At 41.0% G+C, this 26,966-nt stretch overlaps 1 protein-coding gene across 1 annotated transcript; it reads left to right on the top strand.

Moving 5' to 3' along the window:
- The first annotated feature begins 19,750 nt into the window (after nucleotides 1-19,750).
- Nucleotides 19,751-22,160, top strand: amer2 (APC membrane recruitment protein 2). The gene is given in 2 exon segments (XM_085999218.1): nucleotides 19,751-21,681; nucleotides 21,684-22,160. Coding segments are annotated over 2 exon segments (1,911 nt in total). The 5' UTR covers nucleotides 19,751-19,811; the 3' UTR covers nucleotides 21,725-22,160.
- Nucleotides 22,161-26,966: the final 4,806 nt, after the last annotated feature.

Below are 26,966 nucleotides of genomic sequence, written 5' to 3'. Positions count from 1 at the left end.
ACTATTGCCCTCACCGGTATTCAAATACCGATTAGAAAGTGAGATGCACCTGGGACTCCTGCACTACATGCCTTATCCACCTTGTCTGTCTCCCATTCCCTCTCTGCCTGCACACTCTTACTCTGGGGGGGTGACCACCTGTTGAAACGTGCTATCCATGTAGCTCTCGGCCTCATGGATGCACCCCAGTGACTCGAGCTCTGAAACCCGGAGCTCAAGCTCCTCCAGCTGATGACGCTTCCTGCATGTGTGGTTGTCCAGGACACGAAGCGCCCTGGAGTTCCCACATGGCACAAGATGTGTATTCCACGGGACTGAGGTGTCCTGCCATGCCTCTATTTAATAGACTTTTAGCTAACTTACAGAAATAAACTTAAGAATAAGGCCTAGAAATTCGGTGGGCTGCGCCACCAGATAGCGCCTAAAGAGGGCACCTAGTGGTTTTAGCGCCACTGGCCACAACTCCCGCGAAATTTAGCGGGGCGCTAATGGCGGCGTTAGCCTGTAGTGCTGCGCCGCCACCGATGATGTCATCGGTGTGCGCAGCACCCCGCTACCGCCCCGAACGCGATATTGGGTCCCGCCCCCCCCCCTGTAGCGCCGGTCGCAAATCGCGACCGGTTCAGGGGGGCCTACCTGTGGCGGTAGTGGCGCTAATTAAAGGGGCGGTGCGGGGCGGCCATTTTTTCACTGGCCGCCTGCCAGCACCTCCTTGCGCCGCCGTCCCCGGCCTCCTGATCCACCACCCCCCCCCACCGCCCCGGGCAGTGCCGGCTGTGTCCCAAGAGCCCGGCATGACTCCTCGGTGCCGGGCTCTATTGCCGGCACTCGCGATCAGAGATCGCGCTGGTGCAGGCCCCTCCCCTTTAAGAAGGGGAGGAAGGCCTGCCGTACTGCAGCGCACCATGTCGCAGTGTGTGGCGCTGCGGCACGTTGCGCTGCGATATTCAGTTTCAGCGCCCCAAGACGGATGCGGGGCGCCTCGAGCAGCGCCCCGCTTCCGTTTGGGGCGCTGAAACTGAATATCCTGCTGGCGCTCCCGGCTCCTTCCGGGGCAGGACTTCTGGTGCCCAGGCGAGCTTGGCGCCACCGAATTTTTAGCCCTAAGAGTCTTAAAAGTTGGGCCTATCTTTATCTCCGGCCGCTTCTCTCGCTTTCGTAGTTAAAGTCTTAATTTGAACGATTATTTATAGTTATATTAATTAGTTTATCTAGTTAAGTTAGAGAGAAAAAAGGCTAATGCTCACCCACCAGTCACCTACCTGCTGTCCTGTGACGTCACTCCTTATTTTTTGCTGTTCTTTTGGAATTTGCCAGATTTGTACTGCCGCCTCCTTCCAGGTCCGCTGTCCTTGGGTCCCGCTCTCTTTATTCTCTGCCTCCGGTGATGCCAGCTCCTTCCAGGTCCGCTGTCCTTGGGTCCCGCTCTCTTTATTCTCTGCCTCCGGTGGTGCCAGCTCCTTCCAGGTCCATGCTGTCCTTGGGTCCCGCTCTCTCTATTCTCTGCCTCCGGTGCTGCAGACTCCTTCCAGGCCCTTGTTTTTGTATTCAGTACCCCTATTTACAAAGCCAAGTTTCCCATATGCTTTTTTAACTGCCTTATCAACTTGCCCTGCCACCTTCAAAGATTTGTGAATATGCACCCCCAGGTCCCTCTGCTCTTGTGCCTCCCTCAAAATAGTACCATTTAGATCATAGTGCCTCTCTATGTTGTTCCTCCCAAAGTGCATAATTTCACACTTATCTGCATTAAATTGCATTTGCCATGTGTCTGCCCATTTCACCAGCATGTCTGTGTTATCCTGAAGTCTGCTGCTATCCTCCTCACTATTTGCTACATTGCCAAGTTTTGTATCGTCCATAAACTTTGAATTTCTATTACCTATACCCAAATCCAAGTCATTTATATATAACAAGATAAACAATGGTCCTAATACCAACCTCTGGGGGATCCCACTGCATACTTCGATCCAGTTGGAAAAACGTCTGTTCACCACTACCTCTGCCTCCTGTCCCTTACCCAAGTTACCACCATCCTTTGTATTCCATGTGCTTCTATTTTCCAAATAAATCTGTTATGTGGTACTTTATCAAATGCATTTTGAAAGTCCATATATACAGCATCTACTGCACTACCTTCATCAACCCTCTCTGTTACTTCATCAAAGAACCAAAGTTTATGATAAATATGACTACAGTTTTAAAGACAGGTTGTGAAAAATCAACCTATTTAAAGTGAGTTGCCGAAATCCATAGACCACGTACTTTCTCCCACTTCCCTAGGAGAAAAAAACACATCTATTATAACAATGTTTTACATTTTTTTAATGATCAGACTGCAAACAGAAATTCATTACAATGAAATTGCTCATCATGGGTGATGTGGGCAAATCAGGAAAGGATCAATTCTTACTCCTCCCTATCATACATATTTTTGTATTACTGTACTTTAAATGGCTTGTTCATACAGATGAATTGCAGGGTAGATAGAGAGGGGAAGAATCAAGCACACTTAAGTTGCAATGTACAGATGAATAGGATAAACATTGCCCAAAATTTGCTGTCAAAATGACGCAAGGTTAATAGTGCTCACTGTTATTATTGTACAAATGTTGCAGCAACTTCAAGCAAGGGCAGATGCGCGATTAAACGTGGAAATGAAAAAGTTGCTGTTGGAGATGCTCCGCTCTGCTGTTAGCTTCATGAAAATGGTATCTCGCTGTCTGGCTCCCCATTCAAATGTATTGAGCGGCGTGAAGTTCCTGTACTTACACAGTAGATATGAAGTAAACCCGCCTTAGAAAATTAAGTCAAGTCATTTCAAGTCCACGTATACTTTAATGATGTGGTAAATATTAATTACTGCCAGTCAACTTCACTGGCACTGAAAATTAACTATTACACGTGTGGAGTTTTATTCCTTCAGGTTTTAATTGTTGTTGGAGATTTTTTTTTTAATATGCACTTTTAAAACCTTTTTCTTTGTCTCTTTTTTCTCTCTCAATCCATTCTTTCTTCCCCTCTCTATTTCTCTTTCTATACCTGATTTGACATTGAATTTATCATTCTAAATAATACTTCCTTCTCAGTCTTTGTGCTGTTAATTTCAGAATCCTTCAATCTGATTGGTTGAGGAGATGCACAGTTGCTTTCCCGAGATGCACAGTTGCTTTCCCTGTTCACTCAGATCCCAGATGCCCTGTAGAGGCCGTGCGCCGTTGCCATCTCCCACGTCCAGCAACTTGTCAGGCAAAAAATCGTTGACATTAAACGGGCAAGGACAAGTCTAACTAACAGCAGCCGCCGTTCATTGGCCTGCCACAGCAATTTTTGGGGCATTGTGTTACATGTTTGAATGTTGTATATACAACTTAATTTGATTCACAGTATGATGGGGTTCAGTGCCAGGCATTGCTTTTGTGACTTTAAAGTTGTGTGTCTGATGGACCATGTGCAAGTCGGTTGTTAGTGTAGAGAAAATCTGACATACAGTTGAATAGTTTGTTATTCTTTAATGCAGAGCTCCTTCTATACACAAGACAGAGCTGCTTTGTGTAGCTTCTGGTGCATTAATTGAGAATGTTCTTTATAGAAACCTTCAACAGTGCTATTTGTATTTTTGTTTTAAAAAAAGAATTGAAGATAAATTTACAAGCTAAATCAGACCCTCCCCCTCTGCTTTGTAGTTATGTGCGCATGCTTATCTCGTGTGATCTTTGTTTTTTCTCTAGTTATTGGAGTGTATAGGAGCAGCTGATGCTAATTGGGACAGACTAATATCTTCTAGCACGTACAGTGCTGCACTATTCACTTTGTCAGCAAATTACATATATTCTTAATCTGTGTTCCTGCCATTTATGCTCTTGGTTGGTTCAAAAGAGGGAAACAACTAAAAGCTAAAAATTTATCAGCAATTTTTAAGGAGTTCCTGATAATCTCAAACAACAGTATTGAAATGTTCAAACTGAGTTTTATAAATGCATTGTCAAGATGCTTGCTACAAGATACTCGGGTACTTATACAGTTAAAAGAATATTCCCATCCAGGACATGTAAGTGCTGCAGGCCTAGGGTTTAATCCTTATTGACTCTTGGAATATTAAGGTTTCTATCCTCAAAGAAGTTCAATTCAATATAGAGCCGTAATTAGCAAATCCTTGTGCACAAGTTCTCTGAGAGGAACACAAGGAATGAAAGGCAAAGAGCTATTGAAGTGTGTTCTGTATATGTGCTGGGGTGTGAACTGTAATAGAAAACTAACTGCTAATGTCTGATTTAGCTTTCCTACAGCTGGAAGACCAGCATTAGATAAGTGGATTTGTAATAATTTTGGTAAATTGGTCTGTTCTTACATTAGCTGCACTTGATAACATTTTTTATAATTCTGCACAAACAAGATTGAGACTATTATTTACATGATAGTGTATAATTATACTGATGACAAATTTAGTGGTAAATTAAAAGCAAAAGTCATAATTTGTGTGATTGTACATATTTATATATGTTTAATCTAAGCTTGTGATAAGCTTCTTGAAATGATATTCATTGAATATTTGAATAAGCGTAATACATGTAATGCTCTATTACAGTATAATCATTTATCGAGAGGAAAAACATGGAACTACACGAATCTTGGGTTATATATTCATGGTGCAATAATGATTAGAAAAATTCTGTCGAGTGCTGGATGTAAGCTTGAGAATGGTACATAGAAGAAACGGGCAGAATATGGCAAGCTTTATAAAGTTAAGCGCACAAATTAAATGCTTATGAAGTTCCTTCTAAGCAGAGCAGTCACTAATTAGAGGGTATTTTGTTATTCATTTTGATTATTTAAAAATGTTAGCATAGTACTATGTTCTGAAAAATCCACCTAATACTAAGCAAAATCTTATATGGAAATTTGAAGAGCTGCATTGTCTATCTCCCACCTTAACATTTTTAGAGATGTTTTTTGTTTCTCAGATGTTGGTTTCTAAGCTAATAACTCTGGGAATGTAGTTTTAGTGTGCTTGTTCTGTACTGAGTGTCTGGCATCTGTAGAGCAACTTGGAATTTTTTTGACTGAGGTTACCAAAGTAATTCAGGGTAATTGGGATCCCACAGACATCGGTGTATTCATTTGTTTCTGAGCACAGGACAAGTCTTTCACTTGCTATTGTAAACCGTTCTCATGAAAGCCTTTCTAGAAGCTATGATAGGCTCTACAGGTGGTAGACCTTGTGCCCTCAACTTGTCCCACTTAATAGTCAGCCTGGCATTTGGAGACTGATTAGATAAAGAAACACCAGCTGATGCCCCTTCTCCTAAACAATGTGACAGCAGGTCATCCCTGTCTAACAGGAGAATGGGAAGGGCCCTCATTCAAGTGAAAATTCAGCTTTCCCCTCCCCCACCCCCCATTCTTTTTCCTGATATTGGTGCTGATAGAATGCATTTCCATGGTAACAGGTAGCAGTTTGCAAGTCCAGCTGGACTAAAAAATGGAACAAGAACTCAGGAGGGTATGAATTAGGTAACAGTTACGAGCAATATTAGATTTTTGAATGCTTTATGCTTAAAATCAAAGCTGTTGATATAGTCAGGCATGTTAGACGGTACCTGCTCTGTTCAGAATTTGTTTGTGTTGTATTTTGGGGGAATTTAACAGAATCCTGGAGGTCACGTCAGATTTCTAAATGGAGGTACTGGGCTTATTATAGGTTACTTACCCTCCAGATCCCAGATCCAACTTGTGCCTAGTTGCAGCTATACATGGCTGAGCCTCACCTTTGCTCAGTAACTGCACCTGACCCTTCCACTGCAGCTCGACCAGTCTTTTGCTATTGAGGAAGACCCTGGTTTTGTTAATCTTCAATGTTTAGTGCTGCAACGACAGGCTGGATCTTTGTGTAAAAATAATGGTGAGGCTAACAGCGCTCACCATTACTTATGTGCAAATCAGACAGCAACTTCTGGCGACTGCACATGCGCAGTTAAACGCAGAAATCCAGAAGTTGCAGTTCGCGATGCGATGTTCCTCCAGGAGGTATATGGTATAAACCTAAATAAAATTTGAGCCAGCAAAAAGGTTCAACGTGCATGAGCACATGATTAATAGTTCTAGCCATGCAACCAAGTAATTCGGACAGATGGGACGTTCCACAGTTATAGGTTGCTTATCACATACAGCTTGGAAATCCTTTGCAATATTTATGTTCGGTCAGATGTGCTTAGACACAGAGATATAAAGACATAAGTATGTCAAGAGTATGGTGAAGGAGATAACAATTGATTTGATTATCCTGTTATACCGAATTTTTAGAAAACCCTCTATGTGGCAAAAGAAATCCATTTGTCTGATTGCGAGATCCCCTGTAGAAATTACTAGTGTTAGTCATTTTATTCCAGAGCCTTCTCTGTGAAATGATGGCCTAGAAATTGAGTTTTGGCGCAGCCAGGGCTTTAGCGCCGGAAGTTAGTGCCGGAGCTAAGTCGCGCTGGTCGGGCCCAAAATTCACCAATTCTGCGCCCAAACGGCTGCCGGCGCTGCTGAGAGCTGTTTGCGCCTGAAAACTGGCGCTACGCGCTGAATATCGGCGCTATTCCGGCGCTGCGGTGTGGCAGGTTCGGGAAGTGCAGGCCTCCTCCTTCCCTTAAGGAGGAGCTGCCTGCACCCGGCCGCGGCCCGCGAAAATCTTTTTAAAAATGAGCCCGGCACCTCGGACAAGTGCCGGGCTTGCTTCTGTTCCGGGGGGGGGGGGGGGGGGAAGTCCGGGGAGGGAGCTGCGGCCAGGCGGCCGGCGGGAAAGCGGCCGGCCGCCGCGGTGCCTTTAATGCGCCGGCGCAAAGTCATGTAAGACTCTGTTGCCAGAGTCTTAGTTGCGGCTGCCACGGGCGAGGCGGCCGCAACTGAATTTCGGCGCTGGGGCCCGTCGGCATGGCAACCAGGACGCTGCGCACACCGATGATGTCATCGGTGCCGGCGCAGCGCTACCGGTCTACCGCGGCGGAAGGGCCCCAGGCAATTTCGGCACCGGCGCCAATTGCAGCGCTAGGCCCTCTAGCGCCGCAAAATCGGCGCTAAGGGCACTGAATTTCTAGGCCGATATACCATATGTGGGCTTCTAGACAACATCGATTTCCAGCTTGCTGCTGCAATGTGGAACGAAATGGTTAAATCACATGAGCTGTTGAAATACCCAAAGGCTTCTCTGTTAGGAGGCCTCTGAATATAGAGTTATCAAAACTAGCAACAAAGACACACTGAAACACCTCATTCAGGTCTTTAATACACATTTAATTCCTTGATGAGGCAAAGTTGGATTAGATCTGGAGGTAGCTGACTGACCTGCAGAACCAAATACTTGCCTGACGAAGGAGCAGCGCTCCGAAAGCTTGTGATTTCAAATAAAGCTGTTGGACTATAACCTGGTGTTGTGTGACTTCTTACATTTAACCAAATACTTGGCAGCCCCACAATTCCAGAATCATGGGGTGAGAGAACTTCTAACACAGTTAGTTCCAAATCACCATCAAATATAATTAAAATCATTAAAGAAAAAAATCACTGACCTTTCAAAAGATACTGTTATAGTTCAAAGCTTACCGGGGCTTCAAACTAGGTGACCTGGCTGAATATTCCAAGCTATAGAAACAATAGCTTCCACTTGGGAATTGCAAGTTAAAGTCCATTTCAAAATCCCAGGGCACATTTCCTCTTGTCCCATATGCCTGAATTTTTGTAATAAGCCTCCTGTGAGACACCTTATCAAACACATTCCATATACACATCCACTGCATTCCCTTTATCCATACAAACACTTCTTCAAAAAGTTCTATTGAATTTGTCAAACATGACTTGTCTTTAACAAATCCATGCTGGCTGTCCTTGATTATTCCATAAATTTCTAAATGTTCACTAACTTGATTCCAAATTATGAATTCCCACAATTAACATGAGACTAACTTAACTATTTACCTGATTTATTTCTCCTTTCTTGAACAGGTGTTATATTGCCTACCCTTTAGTCTCCAGCATAATTTGCTAGGAAGGATTGAAACATTGTGGCCAGAGACTCTGTTATCTCTTGTCTGACATCCATCAACAGGCTAGGATGCATGCAATCAGGGCGTGATGACTTTTGCACCTCAAATTCTGGTCATATTTTCAAAATCAATTTATTTTCGACAGTTATCTCCAACAATTTTTCCACATCCTTCTCTGATACGCTTACATTCTTCTACCATAATTTTAAAAAACAGATGTATTTATTTAATATTGTTGCCATATCTTCATCCTCTACAACTAGATTTCTCTCTTCATCTCTGAGCAGTACTACCCTCTCTTTAACTATTCCTTTACTATTTATGTGCTTATAAAAACATTTACTATTTCCTTTTACATTATCTGCTAGCTTTTTCATATTCCCTTTTAGCCCTTATAATTTCACTTTGCACCTCCTTCTATACTTTCTATATTCCTCTTCAGTATTGCTAGCCATAGTTTTATCATATGCCTCCACTTAAAGTTTTAGTTTAGTCTTAATCCTTCTATTTATCCACAGTACTGTATCTTTAGATGCACCTCCTTTCATCTTATCAGAATATACCCATTTTGCTTGTCTATCTCATATTGAAAATTCCCTACTGTTGATCCATTGTCCCATTGCTATCTTTCCTGTCCAGTTAAGTTGGGAATTTTATCTCTTGAATTTTGCCTTTTTCCAGTTCAGCACCCTTTGGACTAGAAATTCATGTACTTACCACCACTCTGTAGTGCCATGAAATGGTGAAAAATGGCGGCTGGCGCTCTTTCACCAGCTGGTGGCGGGTTCCATGTTGGCCACCATTTCCCTCCTTTTCTTTATGTTACCGGTAACTGGCAGTGCCCTGGAAAAAAAATGACAACTCTGACTTAACATCACCACTCTGAACTTCGACCCTTGTGCTGAATTCAGCACTGGGTTCTAAGCACGCCAGGTAAACCAGGTAAGTGTTTTTAAGTGTGTAGGGAGTGCTGCTGAATGCTTGCAAGGCCTCAGATGGTAAAGAAAGGCTTCTGAGAAGACAGAAAATACTGCAAATACTCAGCAGGTCAGGCAACATCCGTGGAGCGAGAAACAGAGTTCACATCTCGGGTCGAGATGCTGCCTGATCAGCTGAGTATTTCCAGCATTTTATGTTGTCATTTCAGATTTACAGCATCTGCTTGCAGAGGGAAAAGGAAGACACAGAAGAGGAAGAAGCTGAAGAGGAGGAAGCAGAAGGAAGGATGCATCCCAGACAGCCCCTTTCTGGCCAGAATATCCGGGATGGAATCATCCACCTGCAGTACCAGTGACCACAACCCCAATTCCCCTTTCCACATTTGTCCCACACCTTACCTTCCCTTTGTTACTGACCATCACAGTGTCCTCTTGGCCATAATGCTGAAATAAAAGCCACCACAAAGCTAACCTTCCAATCCAACTTTATACGTCTATCCATCGAATATGACATCAAGAATCAACTCATCACCTTGATGCATTCCCTTAGTGACTGTCTTGTGTGTGCCTTTGCCTATCCTACTGATATCACGCAGTGCTACCCCAGTGGCTGCAGCATGGCTGGTGGAAAGCTGCTGACTTTCAGTGGGCGACACTGCAAATTGCCTTGCTGGTTGACCTTGAGGAGCTGGTGGCTCGGAGTGTCAAATGAAGTGATAGTGTTTCTTCTTTTTCTTCTTCTTCACTTTCCTCTCCCTCTTTTTGGCCAACCACTGGCTGGGCAGGCTGCATTTCTTGAGTGTGTAAAATGAGGAAGGCACAAGGGTGGAGTTGTGATGACGGGAGGGCAGGAAAGCAAGCGGTGCATGCCAGGAGAAGGATAACGTATGAGGATACCAGCATCTTTTATCCTTTCAGCCCCGCCGCTGCCAAGGGCTCAGCCATGCCTCTGCCAAGAATGGCCTGCATCATCTCCTCCAAGGGGGTGAGGTAAGGCTAGGAATGGGAGATATGCCTCGTGATTGGTACAGATTGTTGGTATGTGAGTGAGTGGGGGTGGGGGTCGTGCATTGAGCAGTGTTTGAGGCTAGTGTTGCAGTTGGTAGGAGACGGCTTTTGAAGATGTATTCACTGACATCATGAAGTTTCTTTGGGCACTGGAGCCAGGTGGTGGGGGCGACACCACTTGCAGTGATGGCCTCGGTGATGTAGTCCCACATTATTTTTTCTGGCGGGCCTCCTGGCTCCTGTGGGTAGAGGACCTGTCTTGCAGTGTTGGTCCCCTGCACAAAGCTGGAGTGCTACATGCAAGACCCTGGGTGCCCCTTCCCTTGCTTGCTGAACCATTTGTGTTGTTACTGAAGCAGTTTTCCCATTTTTTGAGGTTCAGAAGAGAATTCAGCTTGAAGAGCTGAATAATCACATTTGGAACTTTATAGTGTAAACATTTTTTTGTAAGTCAGTAAGGGCTGAAAACTGCATTTTTTTCACTGCATTTTAATTCGTATTAGTTCTGAGTGCATTGCCCTTTTAATTGTCCACAATTTTTTGCGAGTTCCACAGCCTCGCTCCCAGGGGCTGTGCAAAGCTTGAACGCCACTTCAGGACGGGAACTTCGCCTCGGAGGTCTCCATTAACACCACCAGGAGAGTGTTGCACGGAAGGTTAGCGCAGCGCCACCAATCTCCAGCGCCCGAGACAAATTTATTCTCCTTAGCATTGCGGCCATTTTCAGCGGTCATTAACTGGCAACTTTCGTGGTGAATACGAATTTCTAGGCCTTTGACTCTTAATTATTTTTTTCTATTTTCACATTGAACCTACCTATGTTGTGATTGCTATTTCCCAATTGTTCTCCTACTCTTATATCATTTGCTTGCCCAACTTTATTTCCCAGAACTAAATCGAGCAATGCTTCTTTCTTTATTGGACCAGAAACATTGATCTAGGAAGCAGTCTTAGATACATTCCAAAAAGCTTTACTTTGACCACATACATATATTACATCTGGGACTGGGACTGGGTGTTAATAATACTGAACTGATGCTAACAGGATAAATCTATTGAGGACAGGTAGGAATCTCTACAATTATATCTATGTGATAATTCTCTTGTAGGCAGATGTGATTGTCTCCCTTTAATTTGACCCTTTCTTTCAAATATGCCAGATATGTATTTTCAAAATGTTTTAAGGATCTACAACAGAGATACCTTAACCTAATATTTCATTCATTTCTATGTTTATGTTTAGTATATCTGTGTGGAATTACTGTTGGCGAATGGTGGGATGTACAAACTAGTCCACATATTAAAATGGGCTCACAGGCCAGCAGCTTCTCTGCTTCCCAAAGCACGAAGAAGATTATTTTCTGTACTCCACTGTACCCAACCAGTGATCAGAATTATAACACATACTTGTGTGGAACAATAATACGCTAAATAAATCATTCTAAAATTACTGATGCTGAATTAAAAACTCACAACCTCCTTCGCATTACTTCTGGCTTCAGAATAAGCAACAGGAATAATCCATTGCCTTCATACTGCACGCTTGCCATTATTTATTAACTTTTTTCTGTTTTCTTAAGAGGGAAAGGAATTATATTGTTTTGATGAAATATTATTATCCTCAGAATGCAGTGTTGTGATTTTCATATTACTTTTATAAGTCTCATCAATAAAATCCTAATGAAAAGTAATACTTTACTAATCTAGTTTTAACATGAATAGATGAGATCATGACAAATGAAAAGAATTAAATGCTGTTAAATTGATTTAAAGATATTTGCAATTTTGTATCTTTTATGTGACTCATTTTAATCCTAAATTAATTTTGGATTATGTTTCTGAGAAAAGGCAATCAAACCAGCTTGTCTATCCCCCAGTGCTGTTTATCCAGACTGTGAGCCCACTATCTGATGGTTTCTCCTGTATGTGCACAAAGCAGCATCATTCTTTAATCCAAATCAGCATCTCCTGCACGAAAACATACTGCTGTACTAGGATGTAAATCAAGGACATATCAGACTAGAGGATTAGATATATTGAATCACAGAAATGTGAATCAGCTTTGATCACATGTATTAATTTTGCTGATTTCTATTCAAATCTCCATATGCTACAAATACATTATATAATCTAGGTCAAATTAATAAAATTGACGATTTCAAGGAAATTGTAGGCCATTGGTTTAAATGATTTAAATGTTGCCAAGTAAGAAATGACAGTGAAGGTGCATCATGCTGAGTACAGGAAACTCTCGATTTACTGGCACATAAATAACCGGAAATCTCTGTTAACCGGCAAAATGCAGGAGTAGGTTCAGGTAAGTTTTACTTCATATTAGTGGCCATTCCTGGATCTGTGGCCGTGTAACCGGGGTTCCTGCACCTGTTGCTATGCAACAGGGATGCCTGGATCTGTGGCCGGGGTTCCTGCACCTGTTGCTATGCAACAGAGATGCCTGGATCTGTGGCCATGTAAGGGGCTCTCGTACCTTTTACTATACCCCTCTGTAATCCGGACTTTTTGATAAACCGGCACCATGCTGGTCCCATCGGTGCCGGATAAAAAAGAGTTTCCTGTATTGTTTTGTTCCCATCTCATTGCTTGATTGTTGATCATGCTTATTCTATTTGACATCAGTCAATTTGAATATCTTCTCATTTTTATAATCCTCATCACATCCTGTTGGCACAAAATTAACAATCTCATTATGCTAGTCTATAAGAATACAACAACAACTACTTGCATTTATATAGCACCTTTAACATAGTAAAAGGTCCCAAGGCACTTCACAGGAATGATTATCAAACAAAATTTGACACCAAGCCACATAAGGAGATAGTAGGACAGGCAGGTAGGTTTTAAGGAGCGTCTTAAAGGAGGAGCGAGGCGGAGAGGTTTCAAGAGGGAATTCCAGAGCTTAGGTCCTAGGCAGCTGAAAGGCACGGCTGCCAATGGTGGAGTGTATAAATTTGAGGTGGCGCAAGAGGCCAGAATTGGAGAAGCGCAGAAATCTCGGAGAGTTGTAGGACTGGAGTAGGTTACAGAGATAGGGAGGGGCGAGGCCATGGAGGGATTAGAAAACAAGGATGAGAATTTTAAAATCGAGACGTTGAACAGCTTGGGTGGGAAATGGAAAATTCTGTACTGTAGATTTTTGTCTTTACTGCCTGGGTGTTAAGCATCACCTGGATAGAGCACAAAAAGGAAAATCTGGTGGGGATGATCACACACTGGTAACAGAACCTGTTGTGTTTTTCTTCTATTGAAATTAATTGTCTCTCTACATGAACTCCTCATCCTCCTCCAAATGTAACACTGCCATTGGAATGACCATTGGAATTCCCTTACTGAAAACTGTGGTTGCTGTTAACAAAGCAATTGCTGGCAGCAACAGTGCTTTGGAAATGTATCTGCAAAAAGGTCATCCACTGTAATACAAAAATGCTGCAGCACATAATGTACCAATGATAATGCAGAAATGGCTATATGACAAGCAAAAAACAACAGTTAATGCAACACACAATCAAACCGTTGAGAATCAAACTTCAAAAGCCAGAGCAGGAAATCCCAACAGCACCCATTTTAAATGCATTGCTGAAAGAATGAACAGGTGAAAAAGACTGCTGATTTTTGCATGGGACTAATTAACACACAATTGATTAAAATTAAAATGTGTAATGGGGCTCATGTGCACTCCATAAAAGACCTTCAAAAAGTTTGAAAAATTTTCTCTACTTGAATTCGACATCTTCTGAAATGAGCTCTTGGGCCTACTTGCCTGACTCAGCCAGGTGTACTCCTGGAACGCAGGGTTGACTTGTTTGCCAATTAAAGCATTTTCATCACTTTCCCCATGGAAAGGAAGCAACAGTATAAGAGGGCATAGCACTGTCACCAGATGGTAGGTTTTGCATAAATGTAGGGCCTCATTGTTGGCACACATCAGGGTTCCTCATAACAACTCAATAGCTGATATGATTAGGAAAGATTTCATTCATGTGCAGGTGGTGTCAAGCTACAGGAACAGAATAATGACGGTTAATGCATGATACCCAGGGAGCAGCCACAATGTCTGCATTTTGTACCAGTCCACAGTGCACCATTATTTGAAGGAACATGCAGACTAGTTGGCTGTTTACTGGGGATCACGAATACCCACTACAGCCTTGCTATTCACCATAATGCAAAACCCCCGAACAAAAGCGGATCATGTGGCATATTGACCTTGATATACCTGATTTGGAATGCTTGATGCTGACACTGGGTGTAAATGGTGGAGAAAGTGTTCCAGTCACAGCACTATCAGTCATCACTTTGAAAGCACACAAAATTCACTAAAAATATATCAATTTAAAGTAACTGAACAGCAGTAGTTGAATTCCTATTTATTTTATTTATTAGCTTACTGGTATTGGTTTGAAGGTTGCAGAAACATTTATTGTAAGTTAAAAAAGCATACAGGACCCTTGGCTTTATAAATAGAGACATTGAGTATAGGAGCAAGGAAGTTATGCTAAACCTTTATAAATCACTGGTTACGCCTCAGCTGGAGTATTTTGTCCAATTCTGGGCACAACATTTTAGAAAGGATGTCAAAGGTCTTGGAGAGAGTGCAGAGGAGATTTACTAGAATGGTACCAGGGATGAGGGACTTCAGTTACGTGGAGAGACTAAAGAAGCTGGGATTATTCTTCTAAGAGCAAAGAAGATTAAGGGGAGATTTAATAGAGGTGTTCAAAATTAGGAGGGGTTTTGATAGAGTAAATAAGGGGAAACTGTTTCCACTGGCAGGAGGGTCAGTAAGCAGAGGACACAGATTTAGCAGATTTGGCAAAAAAAACACAGGGAAGATGAGGAGACATTTTTTTACGCAGCAAGTTATGGTCTGGAATGCACTGCCTGAAAGGGTGGTGGAAGCTGATTCAATAGTAACTTTCAAAAGGGTATTGGATAAATACTTGAAAAGGAAACATTTTCAGGGCTTTGGGGAAAGAGCAGGGGAATGGGACAAATTGGATAGCTCTTTCAAAGAGCCGGCACAGGCACAGTGGACTGAATGGCCTCCTTCTGTGCTGTTCTATGATTCTAAGTTTTATTTCAGTTTATTCAGAAATAAGAAATGTCCTGTGCTGTCAACTTACCTTGTTCTGCTTTTAAAAAGAATTAACATTTAAAGGGTGAAAGAGTATGGAAGCCAGCAAATTCTGGACAAAAGCATCAAAGACAGTGGTGGACAGGTTGAACCCCTACAATTTTATAATGCATTTGGACTGTGTTTTTTGTTTTTCCAATTTGCTACATGCTCTCTTGATGACACAATCTCAGGCTCCAGCAGTCATCTAGTTCCTCATCCGAATGGTCATTCTTTGTGTGCATGCCTGGGCGATGAATGCTCACAGGCTATTCAAGCATGGAGAGCATCACAGTTGAACTGATTCTTCCTTCACTTCTTGCTCATGCATGTGCACTTTCCATCTGTGCCACTGGATAGCAGTCAGGATTGGGAACCTTGCCAATTTTTCCCTCCTCAACTCAGGGCTACTGAAACCAATTGTAGTGTCCTACTGCTCCCCTATCTGAGTTCAGCTAACACAGGACATACTTATGATTGTACCTGTGACCTTATAGTCTACATAGCTCAGTACCACCCATGTGCCTTGATTTTTGCTCCAGACGTTCTATTTTCATGCTCCTGGTCCCTCAATACATCCTCTCTGGTGAAGAAGGCCCAGCAGCGCCTATATTTCCTAAGGAGGCTGAAGGGATGTAACCTGTCACCCCTGATCCTCTCTAACTTTTACCGCTGCACAATAGAGAGCATCCTGACAAACTGTATCACAGTATGGTATGGCAGCTGTAGCTACTATGACCGGAAAGCCCTGCAGCTGGTAGTCAAAACTGCCCAACGCATTACCGGCACCCGGCTACCGACCATAGAGCACATATACCAGAAACGCTGTTTACGGAGGTCACGGTCCATCATCAAAGACCCTACCCGCCCCAGCCACAGTCTGTTCGCCCTCCTGCCATCTGGGAGACGCTACAGATGCATTCGTACTCGTACGACCAGATTTAGGAACAGCTTCTTTCCCAGGGCTGTCATCCTACTGAACTCCACTAATAAACTCTAAAGCCTGCACATCTGCCAATGCACTTTATTATGGTTATGTTTATGTTAATGTATTACAAGCCAAATGTATGTTGAATGTTTAAATGTCTTAATCTAAATGTACACTCTCGGGAGCCGCAAGCCTACATTTCATTGTACTGCACTTGTGCACTAACAATGACAAAAGTTGATTTGATTTGATTTTATCTGTAAACATAACTGACAAAAACTATGGCAGAGATCTATTGTCCATATAAATCATTGATACAAAAACATAAAATGCTGGAAACACTCCGCAGGTCAGGCAGCATCTGTAGAGAGAGAAACAGAGTTAATGTTTCAGGTCAATGACCCTTCGTCAGAACTGCTTTTGTAAATCATTGATACTCCTGCTACTGTTTCCATAGAGACATTTCCTGGTTGCAAGTTTAAAAAAATCTGATCTTAAGGTAAATGGAAATAATCAAGGTTGACTAACAATTTTTTTTAAGAGTTTCTAGTCAATTCTTTCTTTTTTTTTCTTGTCACTTCATACCATCAAAAAATGTCACCATCAAGAGCCATATCTCAGAGGCCTATTTCCTGCTGAGTAGATGCAAAGTCTTTCCACCAGCAGCAGTTAGACTGAGTCTTGCATTTATATAGCATCTTATCAACAGTGCTTTTCTCAACCAATAGCTACACAGATACATCGTCACAGCTATGGTATGACTAAATAATTTGGAAATGCAACTTCTCACAAGTAATGCATATATCTATTTATAATATATTAATATTCTTATTTAGGGCACACACTCTTTGAAAGCTCTATGAAAACATTCTCTGAGAATTCTGATGTTAAAATGTCAACAATTACCTGTTACGTTTACCTGCAACTGTTATTTGTCAAACCACTAGGCGGCACTCCAATGTTAAATGACAATATTAGTCTGTAATGATTATCTGTCATGTCACTAGGTGGTGCTGTATTTATCCTATCCCAAAAAATCACTTAGAATGCTTCCTGAAGAAAATGTTCACCACTTTTTCTCAGTAACTAAAATTTTGAATCTCTAATTAAGGTTTTAAATAAAATAAAAAATTACACATGTCTCAATAATATCTAATTGTCTTTTGTATTTTTTTAATACCTTCATTAAAGTTTTTACTTCAAGGTTTCCTGTTGTCTCTATCCTTCCTTTCTCCAGAGATGGTACAGCAACCTCTCTCTGCCTAATACAACAAATACAGTTAAAATATTTACCATTTCTTATGATTAAATATGAACATTCATTTATAAATCTTCAAAGATCTTGCGTCTACTGTGTGACTGTCACATGCCAGACATTAGACTTATTTGCAGAAAAACAATCTTAAAATGAAAGCCAGTCATTTGGAGTAATTTTCACCTTCACCACTTGGGTGGTAAACTGGCGGAGTGGATCACCCGCCCTATATAGAAACCGCCTGACTTTCATTTCGATGGAGATTTACAAGCAATTACAACTGGCCTCTGATTGATCTCAGGCGTTTACAAACCATAGAATGATACAGCACAGAAGGAGGCCATTTGGCCCATTGTGCCAGTGTTGGCTCTTTGAAAGAGCTATCCAATTAGTTCCACTTTCCTGCTCTTTCCCCGTGGCCCTGCAAATTTTTCCCTTCAAGTATTTATCCAATTATCTTTTGAAAGTTATTATTCAATTAGCTTCCACCACCCTTTCAGGCAATGCATTTCAGATCACAACAACTCACTGCCTAATTTTTTTTTCTCATGTCTCCTCATTATTTTTGCCAATTACCTTAAGTCTGTGTCTTTTGGTTACCAACCCTTCTGCCACTAGAAACAGTTTCTCCTTATTTACTCTATCAAAAGTTTTCATGATTTTGAAAATCTCTATCAAATCTCCCCTTAACTTTCTCTGCTCTAAGGAGAACAACCTCAGTTTTTCTAGTCTCTCCACGTAACTAAGTTTTTCATCCCTGGTACCATTCTAGTAAATCTCCTCTGCACCCTCTCTAAGGCCTTGATATCCTTCCTATAAAGTGTGGTACCCAGAATTGGCCATAATACTTCAGCTGGGGCCTAACCAGTGTTTTATAAAGGTTTAGCTTAACCTCCTTGCTTTTGTGCTCTGTGCCTCTATTTATAAAGCCCAGGATCCCGTATATCTTTTAAACCGCCTTCTCAACTTGTCCTGCCACCATCAAAGACGTGTGTGCATACACCCCCAGGTCTCCCTGTTCCTGGAACCACTTTAAAATTGTACCATTTAGTTTATTTTGCCTCTTCTCATTCTTCCTAACAAAATTAATAACTTCACACTTTAGCTACATTTTTTAGAATTTGCCTGTTTAGAGCCGTGGCCTTAAAAACCAGGACCAAATTAGCTGTTTTCCAAATCCAAGACTACCCATGAGCAATATTAATTAAAAGTATAAGAACTTATGAAATGGCAAGGATATAATAAGGTCATTCAGCCCTTTGAAGCGCACCCCTGTAGTGCCACAGCTCTCCCATTATAGCAACCAACTATCTTGTGAATGTCCTTAATATTTTTGTCTCTACTACTGCACTTGGCAAATTAGTCTAAACATTTATGACCCTTTAAATAAATAATTTCCACAATATCTGTTTCAAATTTGCTTTCACTAATTGCAATTTATATCTTCTGGTACTACTTTCCTGACATAATTGAAAATATTATTCTGGATTTACCTTATCTTTACTTTTAAGTATTTTATATACCTTGATGAGTTTCCTCGTAACACCTTTTTTCCTAATCTACAGCTTGAGCTTCTCTAATCTTTCCTCCCAGCTCATTGTTTTTTACACTTGAAAATCAGTCTCGTTGCTCTTCTCTGCACCCTCGCCAATGCACGTATAATTTGTTTTGTGTTGTGGTGACCAAAATTGATCATAGTACTTAAAGTTTGGTCTGACCAGTAGACTGTAATCTGTGGAGACATATATTCAATTCTTCCGGCTACATAACCCAGCATTCTATATTTTTAATTGCTCCAGTATATTGTCCAAAGTTATAAGTAAATAATAGAAACATTGCAATTATTACAGCTCCATATTTTCTAAGATTTTAATAATCAGTATATGCAGAGTAGATTGTTTTTAATTTTCATTATATTTTCTTCCTCTTTAGTTCTCTGCCTTTCCTACATTATTCTCTGACTAACAGGGAGGGCAGGCAATCTGTTCCCAAACCTCTGCCAGTTCTACCATCTAACGAGTCATTAGGAGTGAAAGATATTCAGAAAGTCAACCTCCATTTTCCCCCTCTTTCTCCCTTTACAACTCTTTACACAGACAATTCACCTACAGTTGAGACTCCCTACAATATACTGCCAGTTTACCCTATGTAAATCAGTTTATGCATACATTTAGCACTCAGTATCTATATTGAAGTATTAATGTGTATATATTAAAATATGTCTATTTGTGTAAGTCATCATTTCTATTAATCAAGTGTAAATGCAATTTTCTACATTAACAAAAATAGAAACTTTATTATAATACATTAAATGCTAATTATTTCTAGTGCTTTGCAGAAACTCAGGTTAATTTACTGTCGCTGATGGTGGACTGGCTCTAGTCCACAGATGACGAAAGCTGCTTATCCTCTTGGTTGCCATGGAGTTGAATTTGAGCAGCACTGAGGCTGCTAGTGGGGAAAACCAGCATCAGGCAGCTGCAGTGGTCTGCAGGAAGAAGACAGGAACAAGATCGTGGCAGACATGGACTTGCATTGTGATTGTAATGATATTTCGGCTTCTGAACAGCAATCCGGCAAGATAAGTAAGACGGCATTTAAATTATTTGGGAGGAGAAAGTCGGGGGGCACCATGCCTAGTATTTTTAATGTGAAAAACAAAGGGGATGGGAAAAGCTCCTTGAAAATGGGGCTTGTTAGAAGCAAAACGCACGATGGAATTGCTGATATGGGACTGGAAGTGAGCAACAAGGAAGAATCTTTGAGTAATTATCAACTCGACACTGATTCCAGTACAAAAATAGTCAGCAGTATGAGCTTTGCTGCTGGTGGTTGTGGACCTATTGCCAAGTCTCACAGTTTTTTTTCTTTATTAAAAAGGAATAGTAAATTAGAAAATGGCAAGGGTGAGTCAGTGCATTCGAACTCTCAGCAGGTGAAAGAGAAGAGTTGCAACAGACAAAAGAAAGGACTAAAAGGATTGTTCAGCAGCATGAGATGGCATAAAAAGGACAAAATCAGTAAAGAGGAAAAAGCTGAGTACCTGGAAATCCACGGCACTATTGCATTGCCTAGTTCTTTGACTGCCAGCTTGGAATGTGTTAAAGAAGAGACTCAGAAATCTTGTTCTGAACCTGAAAGTGCTGCAGTGGAAATGCAAAGCAAGTTATCCTGTGAAATGCAGAGTGATAATGAGAGTGCCTCCACTGAGGAACCTGAACAAGCAAATAGTGGGAAGTCCCTTCCAGAATTATGTAACGATTTGGAGAAAGCTGCCATTGACAGCCAATCATTGGACCAACATTCCAATGTCAAGGCATTAGAACAGCTGGAGGAAAAACAGGATGAATCTTTAACTGATGTGAGGCAGGATGTTCAAGAAGAAAGTGTTTCCGTAACTGGATTCGAATCTCGCCACACTCCTGAAAGTGCAACACCCAGTGCTCCCAATAATGATCCACCCTCGGAACAATCAATCGATCGAATTTGCTTAATGTTTTCTGATGTTACATCTTTAAAGAGCTTTGATTCGCTCACAGGATGTGGAGACATTATTGCTGACCAGGATGATGAAGGAAATGCCTGTGAAAGAGGAGCTACTGCAGAAAAAGGAAAGGGTGGTGCAAGAAAAAGCTCAAATATTCTAACCTATCAAGGTGGAGGAGAGGAGATGGCAAGCCCAGATGAAGTTGACGATGAATATCTGCAAGAATTCTGGGACACACCACCTCCAACTGCTGAGCCTCTTAAAGACAAACAGGAACAGATTACAGCTGACCAAACATCTTGGATGGCTTCAGGAGATGCAACTTGCCTTGATGAGGCAGCAGACAGTACATTAGTCAAACAGCTTACTCTGAATGATATTTCCATAAGTAAGAATGATAATGAAGACCCAACAACAACTAAGAATGATCAACAAGAATGTGTCCCAAATAGTGATGAGGGATACTGGGACTCCACAACCCCTGGACCTGATGATGAGAGTGGAAAAACTCTTGCTACCAGGGCAAGTATTCCTAGAGACAGTTACAGTGGGGATGCTCTGTATGATCTGTTTGCAGATCCAGAAGAAAGCCTGACAAGTATTGTCTCAGATGAAGAAATGTCCTCTGTATCTGAATCTAAAACACTGTCTCCCAAAACTCTCATGTCTGCATCCAACATTACTACAATCTCCAAGGACAAGAGTGTATCTGCCATCCCCAGACACAAGGCCACTTTAACTGTACGTCAGGGGGAAGCAAACCATGCTCATTGGCCTCAGATGCATCAACAATTGGTAGGATGCGAGCCAGCAAGAACCAAAATCCCTGTTGCCAAGACTTCAATTCCTAGACCCAGTAACAAAGTCATCACTGGGACAAATGCAAAAGTCTCAGCTGCCAAGGGAAGTGCAAAAAAATAGCCTCAGAAATGCTACTATGGCAAAATTAAAACATGCATGTTACATCAGTCCAGAGCCACATATTTGTAAGGTTAAGCGCAATTGGTTGAGATTCTGCTTGCATTCGTACTGTTTACACTGTGCATCAGGACTTTTATCATTTGCCAAGAAGAATCTCCTATGATGTAATAGAATTGTGCCTACAGAAGTAAAATAATTCAAAATGTAATGAAGCACAGATGCAAAACATAAATTTATGGCTCCCAAATGCTAATCAGGAAAGAAAAAAAATTGTGTGGCACACCAAGCTTTAAACAGAACAGCTCATGTGAACAAAAATGGTGATCGTGAGGGAATACAAAATATATTTGTGAAACAGTGGCCAAGAGCTTTAACAGAATCATATACAATTTTTATGACAAGCATTAGATTGTGTGTTACTACCTTCACTGGAATGTTAGAACATTATTCTTCAAAGGTTAATCATTAATTGTCATCAACACAATCTACAGCAGAGAAAATGCTACACTGTGATTGTGCCTAAAGCCAATCCATTCTGGGATCAGATTCTGTTGAACCGTTGGATATTTGTGATCTACAGCAGAAGAAGAGAGGAAACTGGTATATAAGATGGTTACATAACTACGATCAGGGAATGATCACACAATCAGGACCAGCTTGTGCTCTCATCACAGAATTAATTTGTAGAAAGATGACAAAGAAGTAAAACATTTATTCCCTTGAAGCTATTTTTTGAAAGATGATGGGAGAGAAGTCTGCCTTTCTATATAGTTTTATTGCCTTCATGACGTATCCTTTTGAATTTTCAATGTCAATTTTTTTTGAGTAACTAAATCTTAATGGTCTTATTTTCTAAATGTGAGTGAGTACAAAACTCAGAATGTGGAGTTAAAATACAGTAAGGTGAATGAACACCAGAAATGTTCTCACAAATGGGGGCAGATAAAAGTGTAACTGTGTATATAACTTGGATTGTTCCTTCCAGAATCTTCTGTACAGTCATTGCTTTAACTCTATATAGACAGAGTAAGTGATAGTCATATGATCTCCAATTTTTATATTTAAACTCTCTAAGGTGTATCCTTTATTTGTAACAGAGTGATTGTATCAGAGAGCAGCTTATGCAGAGAAGGAAGACAAAAATGGATAATATTTATTACATATTTGTACTATAGTCTCCAGTGCAACTGGTTAAAATGGTTCTTCTTTATTGCAGGAAACCTACTTGCCAATCGCCTGTTTTGTCAAATTTGTCCCATATCCTGTTATGATATTTCTCCCACATGAGACGCTGGCCTAGAAAAGGGAACAATCCCTGTGTTGGAACAGGTAGGCCCGAAGCCCACCCGATATTGGGCCTCGGGCCTCGGTCCTCATTCACAGGACACTGGCGAGATGCAGACACCTGCTGGGCATCCCCAAGCAGCTCGCCGGCGAAGAGGATTTCAATTTTGCGCCACTGCAATGCTGGCAATAGCCCTCAGTAGGTCCTGGGAGGGAAAAGCAATTGGTAGGGAGGGGGGCGATTGGAGTGGGGGGTGGGGCGAGACAGCTGTCAACAGCCCTAAAACAGCAGGAAAATGTATCTTGAGGCACCTTAGAATAAAAATATTTAAGGGTAGGTGTGGGAGTGAGAAGTCAATGCTGCCCTTTCATGGTAATACAGGGGAGCAACAATATTAGTGTTGATAACTATGAAGTCAATTGTGTTAACTAAGTGATGTCAGAAGACAAATAAAAGATATAGCCTGTTGATTTCTGAAACAGAATTATAATACACCTAATTGACCTTTCTTTTAATGTATAAAACTGGTAAATAAATCCTCAGACTATTTATAATCAGGCCTCTGTTTCACCTGGCCACCATAGTATGTGGCTCTGCATTGGAAATGCATAAAAATGTTCAACTTTTTTGAATTAATAACTGTGAAATTGTACTGGCTTCCTTATCGGGAAAAAAGAAGGGAAGAAGGCCTACTGAGGGCACTGAGTTGCGTCTGCTAGTGGGTGATTACATAGCAACATAGACAGAGGTAGGGGAGTAGATGACCTGCCTCTCTTCACAATCTGGGAATGGTTTGTGTGGTGATCCTTAAAAGAAGAAGGGTCAAATAACCTTTAAAAATATTTCTTGAGTCATCTACTGGATGACTTTGATCCTATGGAATGTAATGCTCTATAATTGCCTGCTGAGGTGTTTGGCGGACTGACCCATTATTGCTTATTAGGCAAGTGGTTGTAACCTGGAGGACTAAAATTGAGGCTACCTGATCTTGGCAAATTCAATCAGGTTGTCCTGTAACCAGGCTTCGAATGACTTAGTTTAGATTGCTTCTAAAGTGACAGAGTTAATTTTTCCACAAAATTTCTAAACATAAATGGATTAGCCAACTGTAGCTGACTTTATTAACTTATATTAATAGCTTTGTTATTGTGTTGTCATTTTTTTGGATCAGATTGTGACTTCAATGGACACTGGTCAGCTTGGTTCCACTGTATCAAAAATCAAAATAAAAAGAATGACCTGCATTTATATAATGCTTCATTACATCTCTTAGAAACATCTCAAAGTATTTGCATACAATGGATTACTTTTAAGGGCAGTGACTGTTCTTATGTAGGCAACTGCAACAACCATTTTGCATGCAGCAAAATCCCACAAACAGCTATGAGATGGATAGTCAGTTAATCTATTTTTGGTGATTTTGGATATGGGAGGGATGTTTAGGATGACACTGAAAGAACTTCTTGCTTTTCTTTGAATAGTGCCATAGGATCTTTAATGTCTACCTATATAGGCAGGCAAGCCTCGGTTTAATATCTCATCTGAATGATTGCTCAACAACAACAACAACTTGTATTTATATAGTGCCTTTAACGGAGTAAAACGTCCCAAGGCGCTTCACAGGGGCCTCACCAAACAAAATTTGACACTGAGCCACATACGGAGGTACTAGGGCAGAAAGAGGCAGGTTTTAAGGAGTGTCTTAAAGGAGGAAATAGAGGTAGAGAGGCCGAGAGGTTTTTTGGGGGGGGGAATTCCTGAGCTTAGGGCCTTGGCAGCTGAAGGTCTGGCTGCCGATGGTGGAGCAACTAAAATCGGGGATGCTCAATTGGAGGAGCGCAGATATCTCGGAGAGTTATAGGTCTAGAGTGCAATGCTGCTTCTGTACCATATTGGGGTATCAGACTGTGTGCTTAAGTCCTGGAGTGGAATTTTAATCCACAACCTTCTGACATTGAGACAAAAGTGGTACCAACTAACTCTCATCCCCATTGAGTACATTGTGCTCGTATATCAAGAAAGTATGAATTTTGTTCTTAATTTTTGCTTTTTTTAATTTATTTTTCCCTTTCTTTAGAATCTCATGCATCAAACATTATTGCCTTATCCCCTGCATTCTGTTAATGTTACTCTGTATCTGAGTATTCAGAGGTGCATTGGTGCAGCCTGGATTTATGAATTTTCTTTTTCTCCTCCCCTCTTTAAGGAAATGCCTTCCCTTAACAACCTTCCCTTGACAAATCAGGTTTCCTTCTGAAGTCTAAACTTTAAAACTCTGATACATTAAAAAACAATGGCACTTCTTTCTTATTCTCCTTAGTGTAGATGAAACATTATAGGCTGATGTTAATAAGCTTAAAATAAGATCAGACAGGCAGCCTCTCCTTCCTACTACACTACCAAGGATCAGGTGGACAGATGGACCCACCATGAGGCCACAAAAACCCTTACTATCAAAAGAACAAGGTTTTCAAAGTTTAAAAAAATTGAAGCAATTGGCACATACTTTGCAAGTGTTGCCAAGAATCATACATCAATATTACACTGATAGGAATCATTTTCTCTACCATTCAAACAGCAAATAGAATCCTTTAGCAAATGTCTAATAATTATAAAAAAGACTTCAGAAGGGCCTAGGAATGACTATAATTGTGGCTCCAGTCACCAATGCTAACAGCAGCTGAAAACAGAATTTGAAAGGACAAATTTGGCTATTTGATAAATTAACTTGAACAGGTATAATTTGGGTCACTTTAGATATGACACTTTTGCTTTGTGGATGAGGAAGCACTTTCCACCCATGTCCTTGTGGAAAGAGTAAATAGGTCAATGGGAAAATAATTAAACAAGTTAAGTGGGTGGGGGGAATCCACACAGTAGGTCAATAAGTGTTAGAAAAAGACCGCCAGGACATATGGGCAGGGTAAGAATAGTTACCCAAATAAGAGTTCCGTATACAAATGCATGTAGCATAAGAAATAAACCAAGTGAGTTAGAAGCACAAATTCAGCTTAATATGTATGATGTAGTAGTCATTACAGAGACCTGGCTACAAGCTGGGCATGAATGGAGCTAAATATTCCAGTCTATAGGATCTTTAGAAAGGACAGGGAAATTGGGAAAGGAGGGATGTAGCAATATTGATAGAAGACACAATTACAGCAATAGAAATGAGGGATTTCAATAAAGGTGATCAGGCAGTGGAAACACTATGGGTAGAATTTAGGAACAGCAATGGATGTAAAACACTGGTAGGAGTTGTTTACAGACCTCCTGATAGTAGTGATGTAATGGGGGAGCATGTAACAAAAACAATGTGGTGTAATGGGAGATTTTAATTTTCACATAGACTGGGAGAAGCAGAACAGCTCCAGTAGTAATTAACTTCTAGAATGTATTTGGGACAGGTTTCTAGAACAATATGTTTTAGAACCAACAAGGAAACAGGTTCTACTAGCCTTAGCGATGAGTAATGAACCAGAATTAGTTAAAAATTTAACGGTAATGGAACTTCTTGCAGATAGTGACCATAATATAATTGAATTTTATATTAGGTTTGAGAGGGTGAAGCGAGAGTCACAAACCAAGGTTTTAAATTTAAGTAAGGCAAAGTTCAAAGGGATAAGAAATGAATTGATCACAGTAAACTTGGCTTAGCTGTTAATGGTTAAACCTACAGACACACAGTAGGATGTATTCAAAGAAGTTGATACAAAACCAGTGCATACTCCTAAAAGACAAAGGCTCCACTCATGTAGTTAAGCAACCATGGCCAACAAATTAAGTGAGAGACGAAAGAAATAAAGAAAGAAGGAAAGAAAGAAAGACTTGCATTTATAAAGAATCTTTCACGACGTCCCAAATCGCTTTACAGCCAATGAAGTACTTTTGAAGTGTAGTCACTGTTACAATGTAGGAAACATGGCAGCCAATTTGCGCACAGCAAGGTCCCACAAACAGCCTTGTGATAATGACCAGATAATCTG

This window comes from Somniosus microcephalus, chromosome 10, assembly GCF_052327205.1.
Source record: "Somniosus microcephalus isolate GS21.2 chromosome 10, FLI_Smic_1.0, whole genome shotgun sequence".
Taxonomy (NCBI): Eukaryota; Metazoa; Chordata; class Chondrichthyes; order Squaliformes; family Somniosidae; genus Somniosus; species Somniosus microcephalus.
This window is presented reverse-complemented; position numbering and strand designations above follow the sequence as displayed.